The sequence below is a fragment of the Lipotes vexillifer genome, unplaced genomic scaffold, assembly GCF_000442215.2.
Source record: "Lipotes vexillifer unplaced genomic scaffold, Lipotes_vexillifer_v1.1 scaffold1071, whole genome shotgun sequence".
Taxonomy (NCBI): domain Eukaryota; kingdom Metazoa; phylum Chordata; class Mammalia; order Artiodactyla; family Lipotidae; genus Lipotes; species Lipotes vexillifer.
The window spans coordinates 189,559-199,987 of NW_006796547.1; the positions used below are offsets into that span (position 1 = coordinate 189,559).

Sequence of the window (10,429 nt, forward strand, 5' to 3'; positions counted from 1 at the left end):
AGTACCTTACAATAATATGATAGACATATCTGGACAGACAATAATCATATAAATACTGAATACTGATTAATAAAAAACTATACTATAACTCCCCTGGGAGGATGGGGAAGGAAAAGCCAGAGAGGATGGAAGCACACCAGGGCTAAATCCTCTCTCTACCATTCCTATCTACCAAAATAGGATGTCAAAGGACAATGTCAAAAATAAATGAATGAACAAGATTAGAAATTTGGAGATAAGTAAATGGAGATGTATTAAAGCCAGGAGACACAGCTAGAAAAGGAGTCAGAAGTTGTTGCTTCTGAGGAAGACTTGGGGAAGCAAAGAGGAGCGGGGTAGTCACTATATTTACACTAAGTCTTTCAGTACTATGTGATAACTCTTTATACTTAGTATGTGTATTATGTTAATCAAAATCAAAAGTAATATTTAAAATTCCTGGGTTCCAAGAGAGGGCATAATACCTGATTTTGGCCTATATATAAATTAGATATTCACTCTGAATATCCAGCTTGCTCTCCCCTTGTAAATGCCCACAGCTTACACTCCCCTCTTTATGTCCCAAAATGCACAAAGAAATCTCATGGACATAGAATATGGGTGGGCAAACTATACCCCTTAGGGAAAATCAGCCTGCCACCTGTTTTAGTATGACCTATGAGGTAAGAATGGCTTTTACAATTTTAAGTGGCTGAAAAAAATCAAAAGAAGAATATTTTATGACACATAAAATTATATGAAATTCATATTTTGGTGTTCACACTCACTTGTTTATTTTTTGTCCATGGCTTTTTTTTTTTTTTTTTTTTTTTTTTTTTTTTTTTTTTTTTTTGTTTTTATGTTTTTTTTTTTTTTTTTTTTTTTTTTTTTTTTTTTTTTTGCTACTAGTAGAGCTGAGTAGTTGTGACAGTGACTGTGGCCAGAAAAGTAAAGAATATTTGCTATCTGGCCCTCTACAGAAAAGGTTTGCATACTCATAACCTGGAAGCTTAGTATCATAGGATGGGTACACATAGGACCATCCTTCTTCTTTTAGCACCTTTCTGAAATCATATTCCAGAAATACATGCACATATAAGCGCACACACGCTCTAAACTATCAGAAAATCATCTCTTTTAGCTTCACTACTGAAGCTTTTTGTCAAATTTCATCACTGAAATTTCCTGGCAGTCCCCATTTCCCAGCACTATGATTTTGAAATCATTAACTTAGTCTGTCATCATCTCAATTAAGAACAGAGAAAAACTGAGGACCTGACTGTAAGAAAACTAGAGATGCCATATTCCAGTCTAGTATTACTGTCAGTAGGAAGAGAGGGAAACTAGGAAGATGGGTGATCCATAAAAGAAAGTAATTGGAAAAAAGCAATATTCTGATTTTTTTCATTACAAGAGGGTCTATCTCCCCAAAGGTACTACTACTAGCGACCCTAAGAAAATGAAAAATGAAATGTAGTTTTTTTTATCATTAATTTGAAATCTAGATCCACTCTCCATAAAATTGATTCTAGAAAGTTAGTTTGGTTGGTCGCAATCTGAATATGCTTCTCAGAAAGTGAGATTAAAAAGTTTTGGGTGGGGACAAAGGATAGAGGTCATAAACAGTTCTCTGTCCCGTGAGTCCATATCGGGCTTAAACTTCTGAAACTTCCACTCACTTACCTAGGCCTTCCCTCTTCCTCTAATCTGGGATACAGATGTTGTGACTCCTCTTCTTCTTCAGGTTATGGTACAGTTTTCGCTACTGGGGAACTCAGTGATGCTAACTCCACCAAAAGAACTCCCTGGTCCTATTTCTGGATTGTGACCGGAACACCATTCCTTGTTTGCTGTAGCATTCAGGATTGAGGCTTCTTGAAAAAAGTGGGCTGACTTTTGCATAGAATAAGAGAAGGGAAAACAGAAAATAAAGTCCTGTTTTCAGGGGTTGTTAAGGAGAATAAAGAAATTTCAAAAAACTTCTGGCCTAAAGCTTGAGCTAGGATCTACTGAGATATAGGGGAATGAGAGCAGGACCTTCCAGTCACTACTCTACTTTGTTGCCCTCTAGTTTCATTCATACCTATCATGACCTCTGCTGTGCTTCAATATTTAATAACTTCAAGCAAAGAAACAAATAAATACTGGGGGCTAACGGGCCTCAGGAAAGAATCACTAACCTCTTCTCTCAAAAGATTAGGGGCCCAAAAGAAATATAAATCTTCGTAACATGAAGGAAGGGTACTGGCCCAAACATAAACTCCTTCCTCTCTGTTCATTGTTTTCCTTTCTGGTAGAAAATTCTCAAAAACATTTACAAGTATTTTACATACTGTATTTGTATGTGTCCTTACAGAAAACAAAGAGGCAATGAGCTCCATTCCTTTTCTCCAACTCTGCCCTTCTAGCCCCACACCTCCCCTTAATACGAGTACCCCATTTCGTCTACTGTGTGAGCTTCCAGGACTCTTTCTGCAAGTTTTCTCTTATGTCATAGACACAAATTCTTCACCACATTTTGGATGCTGCTACTGAACCCAGGACTAGATATTCTTGAGCAGAATCTGTTCCTTGGTGTGGTTCTGACCTGAACTCAAGGCATAGCTGCCAGAACTGAGTCAGAACTAATCCAAAGAAGCTATGGCAGAAAATATTGGGGCCAAAAGAGATCCCACTTAGGCTGAACTTCTGATTCCATGAGGGCAATGTTCCTGAGTTTCACTGCAGGGTACCCTTCTGGCTCCAATGCCTGGCCCTAAAGGCATTATCTAGCTCAGAGAACAACTTCAGGCCAGGGGGAAGCCAGTTTCTTTTTTTTTTAATTATTACTTTTTTTAATTAATTTTTTTGGAGTATAGTTTCTTTACAATGTTGTGTTAGTTTCTACTGTACAGCACAGTGAATCAGCTATACATAGAAATGTATCCTCTCCTTTTTGGATTTCCTTCCCATTTAGGTCACCACAGAGCACTGAGTAGAGCTCCCTGAGCTATACAGTGGGTTGTCATTAGTTATCTATTTTATACATAGTATCAAGAGTGTATATATGTCAATCCCAATCTCCCAATTCATCCCACCCCGCTCCCACTGTGGTGTCCATACATTTGTTCTCTACTTGTATGTCTATTTCTGCTTTGCAAATAAGTTCATCTGTACCATTTTCTAAATTCCACATACAAGCGATATTATACTTGTTTTTCTCTTTCTGTCTTATGTCACTCTGTATGACAGTCTCTACGTTTATCCACGTCTCTGAAAATGGCACTATTTCTTTCCTTTTTATGACTGAGTAATATTCCATTGTATATATGTACCTCATCTTCTTTATCCATTCCTCTGTTGATGGACATTTAGGTTGCTTCCATGTCCTGGATATTGTAAACAGTGCTGCTATGAACATTGGGGTGCATGTGTCTTTTTGAATTATGGTTTTCTCTGGGTATATGCCCACTGCTGGGTCATATGGTAGTTCTATTTTTAGTTTTGGAAGGAATTTCCATACTATTCTCCATAGTGGCTGTATCAATTTACATTCCCACCAACAGTGCAAGAGGGTTCCCTTTTCTCCACACCCTCTCCAGCATTTATTGTTTGTAGATTTTTTAATCATGGCCGTTCTAACCGGTGTGAGGTGATACCTCATTGTAGTTTTGATTTGTATTTCTCTAATAATTAGTGATGTTGAGCAGCTTTTCATGTGCCTCTTGGCCATCTGTATGTCTTCTTTGGAGAAATGTCCATTTTGGTCTTCTACCCATTTTTTGATTGGGTTGTTTGTTTTTTTAATATTGAGTTGTATGGGCTATTTGTATATTTTGTAGATTAATCTTTTGTCCGTTGCTTCATTTGCAAATATTTTCTCCCATTCTGAGGGTTGTCTTTTCGTCTTGTTTATGGTTTCCTTTGCTGTGCAAAAGCTGTTAAGTTTCATTAGGTCTCATTAGTTTATTTTTGGTTTTGTTTTCATTACTCTAGGAGGTGGGTCAAAAAGGATCTGCTGTGATTTATGTCAAAGAGTGTTCTGCCTATGTTTTCCTCTAAGAGTTTTATAGTGTCTGGTATTACATTTAGGTCTTTAATCCATTTTGAGTTTATTTTTGTGTATGGTGTTAGGTAGTGTTATAATTTAATTCATTTACATGTAGCTGTCCAGTTTTCCCAGCACCACTTATTGAAGATACTGTCTTTTCTCCATTGTATATCCTTGCCTCCTTTGTCACAGATTAGTTGACCATAGGTGCGTGTGTTTATCTCTGGGCTTTCTATCCTGTTCCACTGGTCTATATTTCTGCTTTTGTGCCAATACCATACTGTCTTGATTACTGTTGCTTTGTAATACAGTGTGAAGTTAAGGAGCCTGATTCCTCCAGCTGTTTTTCGTTCTCAAGATTGCTTTGGCTATTCGGGGTCTTTTGTGTTGCCATACAAATTGTAAAATTTTCTGTTCTAGTTGTGTGAAAACTGCCATTGGTAATTTGATAGGGATTGCATTGAATCTGTAGATTGCTTTGGGTAGTATATTCATTTTCACAATATTTATTCTTCCAATCCAAGAACATGGTATATCTCTCCATCTCTTTGTGTCACCTTTGATTTCTTTCATCAGTATCTTATAGTTTTCTGCATACACGTCTTTGGCCTCCTTAGGCCTCCTTTATTCCCAGGTGAAAAGAGATACAGACTTCAGAAGTGCAGCCCTGTGAATACAGGAGCTATATGGAAATTAAACACTATCTCAGTCTGTGTGATAGCGTTCCAAATTTCTGTTATACACTGTTCCCTCAGGGAGAAAGATCTTCTCCCAGGATTTCCTCTAAAAGCATTTATTTGTGTATCCTGCTTCTCTAGTTCTTCAACTATAATTCACGGACATTTGGGGACCAGAGAGAAGCCAACTTCAAAACCCTTGAAACCAGCGTGCTTTCTACCATGTGTCAGTGCTTTACTCTGATAAAAATCTCATTTGTGAGGTTTTTTTCCAAGACTATCTACCACAGCCTTATGAAGTATTCATATCCCCATTTAGTAGATGAGAAAACTCAGAGAAGTAACTTGATTATGTGAGATTTAGTGATAGAGCTGTGACTTGAATCTAGGCTTTTCTGAGACCAAGGCCTCTGTTCTTTCCATTTTCCATGTTGGGGGTCATCACTCAATTAGAAATTCAACTTCTAAAGTTGCCTAGGAAAGAAAGAATGAAACCCTCTAAACCCATCATTTCAGAGGTTAGTTTAGAATTGATAAGAATCATTTGGAGAAGGAAGAGACATGAAATGGAAAGGATAATCTAGCTTAGACCGGACTGTATGATACAACTGAATATGTCCACTTTACCAATTTCATGTGTCCCAAGCTCCTTGTCACTGGGGATTCAAACAGTTAATCCTCCTGTCCTGAAGCTCAAAGGAAGGGTAAGCTCTCTTTGTAGAGCCAAGCTACACAACATATTCCCTAGGAGCAGGAGGCTTCCATTTGTCTAGGCAGAAAACCCAGATTCTAACATTACCTTTCCCTTACACTGCCTGCCTGGCCTTTATGCACGCCCGGAGGTGTGAGAAGCTGATTTCCATACTTCATTGGCTCACTTAGAGCTAAATCATTGGAGGGAGAGCCCTGGGTACTAGTTTCAATGTTTTTGCTATACAGTGGTGGAACCCTGGGTGGGGCCTTTTATCTCTGTTTTCTCTTCTGTGAAATGAGAGAGCTGGCCAAGACCTACTGTCAGTAGTCAAGCAATGGACAAGGGCAGATCCATGGAGCCTCTGACCCACACCATATATTGCTCCCTTCCAAGTTCCTAACCCATAATGGGTAATACTTTTATTCCCAGAGCCCTTTACCATGTTAGATTCAACAAACACCAATATCTACTAGCTTCTTTGTGCCAAGCACTGTGCTGAGCATCTTCACATATTTGGGGCTTTCCAATTGGCACTCTCGGGGAGAAACAAAAACTAAACACATCCCCACTTCCACACCTAATGCTTGGGTGAACAAAATAAAAGTCCTAGTCAGATTCTGGAACACTCTGCAGTTCCAAGGCAAGAGACTGAAGGAGAGTAGGTCCTGTTCAGGAGGGTGAAATTTAGGAGGCTGCCAAATTCTACTCCAGATTGTCTATATCTATCTTTCTACCTATTTCTTATTCTTCTATGTCTCATTAATAAGGAGCACAACAGCCTTTTTACTTCAGAGGCAAATGACCACGACAGCATCTTGAGGCTTAGTGGCCTCTCAGGCTCCACATCAGCCTCAGGATACAGGAGGCTCTGAGACTACATTTCCCAGAAACCACCGCTTCGCTTGTGGTCTCAGAACAGCTTTTTGAGGGGGCGCGCATGCTCTGACCATTAGCACCAGATTCTCCTCTGCCCCCTATCTCCCCCAACCCCGCGATTGGAGTATTGACAAGTTAGACCCACCCAGCCTTCAGAGTACCGGAAAGGGGTGAGCAACAAGACCGAAGCTTTTGGCTTTCACCCACTCCAGGTACCCAGTCTTTCTCCACCTCTTTTGGTAGTCCCGGGACCCCACATCGTCACTCTTTTCGATGCCCGTCGTCCTTTGAGGACGGGAGTCCGCTGCATGCGTCCCCTCAGCCTTAAGACAAGAAGGAGGAGCCAAAGCCCCACAAAAGGGGCTTTGGTGAATCTTCATGGAAATTATTCCTGCAGCTTGCATAATTTTAGTTTTAAGTGTAGTAGGTGGGGAGAAAATTGTTAACAAGAATGAGATAAGCAGTCAATTTTTTATCCAATTGCAATGCACAAGTGCAGTTGCAGGCCTCAAAGGCCCGCCCCATTACCAAGGCAACATAAATAGCCCAGGGACAAAAATTTCTCTTTTCTTTCATTCTCAGATCAACAAACACTGGTAGAGGCCCATCAAATAAGATCTGGCCCTTGTTCTCTAGGAGGTGAAGTAAAGATGACAGTCAATCGATAAATATTTATTAAACTCCTATGTTGGCAACACATTAGACACGGAGGTAAAACAATAAATAAAGTGCTGCCCTTGCTCTCCTGCAAACTATTCTAAGACAGAAGCGATGATTGTTGTGACGTGTGGTATGGGAACAAAAGGCAAAGACTCCTAACCCAGACCATTAAAATGGAGGGGGAGAGAGTCAAGGAAAGCCGTCCAGAGAAAGTGATGGATGTGAATTAAGTTCTGAAGTGACCTATATTTGTAAAGAACTTCAATCCTCATTATCTGTACACAAAATTAAAGTCCAAAAAAAAAATTAAAGTCCAGATGATTAAAGAGCTAAACATTAAAAAAAATAAAGTAAAAGTATTAAAAGAAAATATAGGATACTAATACTCTTTCTATGATCTAAGGCAGGGAAACAAGTCACAAAACTAAGAAGTCATCAAGGAGAAGACTGATAAAACTGACAACACAGAACATACTGTACAGCACAGGGAACTCTACTTAATGCAATGTGGTGACCAAAATGGGAAGGAAATCCAAAGAAAAGGGGATATATGTATATGTATAGCTGATTCATTTTGCTGTACAGTAGAAACTAAAACAACATTGTAAAGCAACTATGCTCCAATAAAAATTAATTTTAAAAACTGACAACATAAAATTAGAAACTTATCAATAACAGAAGATACCATAAACAAGGTTAAGAGACAAGAGAAAGACAAGGAAAAAAATATCTATGTCATGCACGAGAACAATCAACATCCAGATGTTTCTGCCCACCAGCCAAAAGTACCAGGAAACACAACAGTAGGCAAGCAGAGTTGAGTCTAATACTTACTACAGCAAGGAAGACTGCACACCATGGGCAACAAGGGGGACATTTCCGTAAGATGGGGTTAAGAGGGGATTGTTTTGTGATTTGGGCTTGTGTTACATTTGCAGAGAGTCTTTCAGAAATCAGGGCAATCCTATGATTGGATATCTTAATTTTTATCTAGGATGTGAGAGAAACCGAATGGAGGTAAAGCTGTAATTGGTAAAGCAGCAGCAGGCCCTCCTGTTCCCTGGGAGAAGGGGATGTTTGGTCATTTTTTGTGATTTGTACAGTGTTCTTGTTTTTATCTGTGCTCAGATAATTTCAGAACGGTTGTATTGTTGTCCTGCTCCATTGGAATCACAGAATAACCTTGTCTGACACTGGTTATACTCTGTAGTTGTTTATATTAAGTAGGGAACGCCTGGGCCTAGGTACTAGTTGCAGGCTAGCTCCTGCTATGTGACACCTGTCATTTTTGTTTCTCGTAGAAGTCAATAACAAAACAATAAACAACACAATAAAACATTAGGGAAGTATAAGAACAATAATTCACAAAAGAAAAAATAAAAATGAATAATTAAACACATGAAAAGATGCTCAACTGCACCAATAGGAAAACGCAAATTAAAACAGTAAAACACTGTTGGTGTTAATTTAAATTGGTCCAGGCTTTTTGGATGGCAATTTGACAATATCTACCAAAATATTATATGCAAGTACCTTTCAACCAGGAATTCCATTTCTTGAAATCTCTCCTAGAGAATTATATGCACATGTACGCAAAGAGGAATATAAAAGGATATTTACTGTAGCATGTTTATAATAGTAAAAACTGGAAAACCTAAATAACTGGCAAAAAGGAATAATTCACAGTAGTTTAAGTTTGATCTTATTTAACTTTGTTATTTAATTAAAAAAAAAACACTTGAAAGTCAATATTTAGGGCTCTAAGTAGCAACATAGGAACACAATTATGACATAACATTTAATAAGGAAAGCAGCATTCATAGTTATACATCAGTATGATTCTATTTTTAAAAAAACTTTCCAAAGGAAAAAAAAAAGATTTAGGAAATACTCCTAAATACAAATAGTATATTTAGATGGCGGGGCTATGGGAAATTTTTTCCCTTCTTTCTAATTTTCAGTATTTCCAAACTGTGATTAATTAGTATGCATTTCTTTTAGAAATGAATAGGAACATTTAAAAAATGTAGCAGCCTACAACACGTCAGCAAGTACTAATCCAGACTAGCTGGACTGGCTAAACGATTGTCAAAAAATAGTCCCTATGCAGAGAAGAGTTCACAAGGGAAAACAAGATTTTCCAAAAGTACCCAGACTCCATGACCCGTTTTAAAATCTGGTTGCTCTTATGCACAGGTGCTGCCATGTTCCAAACTGATTTAGTGACCCTGATGACATGTTAATACTGCTTTATAAAGCTTTTGTTATTTTTAATTACCAAGCATCAGGCCCTATTATTTTTATCACTGAGCCTTACCCAAATCCTTGGCTTTATTCCAATTCTGAGCTTTGCCAAATAGGGGCAAGGACTGGGTGAGATTTCAGGAATGAGGTTAGGGAAAAATGTGTAATATACTAATAGGATATAAATCTATTCATGATAAAATATTTTAAACTGTTTCTCTATGCTTAACTTTCACTGAAGCTTAATTTTCATATTTTCACTTCCTTCTGAATATCTCCTTTTATTAACTCAAATGCAAAATGCTCAAAACCAAATATATCATTTCCTCTCACCATGAGCCATTAGTTAATAATTAACACAGAACTTGGAGAAGAATATGATCAAACTCCAGGCCTTTTAAAATTTTGACAAAAGTGTATCCCACGGTTGCAGATATCATGTGAGCTTATGCAAGTAATTCCACCATAAATAAGAAGAGAATAGAAAATGTAACCAAGAAGCAAGTCTAAGGAAGTCCAACTGGTAAAGAGGCGTAAGAGCAGGGCTCACACATATTTCAGGGTTATGGTGTGGAAAGGGTCAGGCCGCAAGTGAAACTGCCACATAGACTTTGAAATGGTTTTATAGAGAGGGGTAAGAATAAGGGCTTCAGTGGGTCTGCTGAAGGAGTTCACTATATAACACTGTGATGACAGGTTAAACTTGATGGTAGAAAGCTTATGAGCATAATCAAAAGTTTAGACCCAATTAAAAGTTATAAGCAAAGTACAGCTGCTGTAATATGACTGGATCCAAACGGTATTATACCTACATTGCTGGTACAGCTCTAGAGAGTGAGATGAATGGGCAATTTCATTTGGGTAAAAGGATATTCTTATATCCTTATGAGAATAATAATAGTGATAACAATAAATATAATAACCAACAATTTTGAATGCTTAATATGTTGTAAGGCCATGATAAGTGCTTTACATTCAATCATTTAACCAATATTTATTGAGCACCTGGTATGTGCTAGTAGGCACTGTGCTAGTGAGAATACAGTGGTTAACAACTTGGACAAGATTCTTGCTTTCACTGGGCTTATTTTCTAGTAGAGCTCATGAGTTATCTTATATATTCCTTCCAACAATGTCTCATAGGTATTATTAAACCTATTTTATAGATAAGGAAACCTGATGAACAGAGAAATTAAACAACTTTCTAAAAATCACAAAGCCAGCAAATGTCAGAGTTGAGAAATAAACTAGATGACCTGACTCCAAGGT

The 10,429-nt window shown here is 38.0% G+C and overlaps 1 protein-coding gene across 1 annotated transcript in view; it reads right to left on the reverse strand.

Annotated features, from left to right (window-relative positions):
* The window catches only part of LOC103084759 (olfactory receptor 10AD1), a 53,835-nt gene extending 46,042 nt beyond the window's left edge, over positions 1 to 7,793 (reverse strand). The window contains 2 exon segments of the mRNA XM_082931445.1: positions 6,418 to 6,579; positions 7,773 to 7,793. Of these exon segments, the coding sequence (XP_082787571.1) occupies positions 6,418 to 6,579; positions 7,773 to 7,793 (183 nt within the window).
* Between the last annotated feature and the right edge of the window lie 2,636 nt (positions 7,794 to 10,429).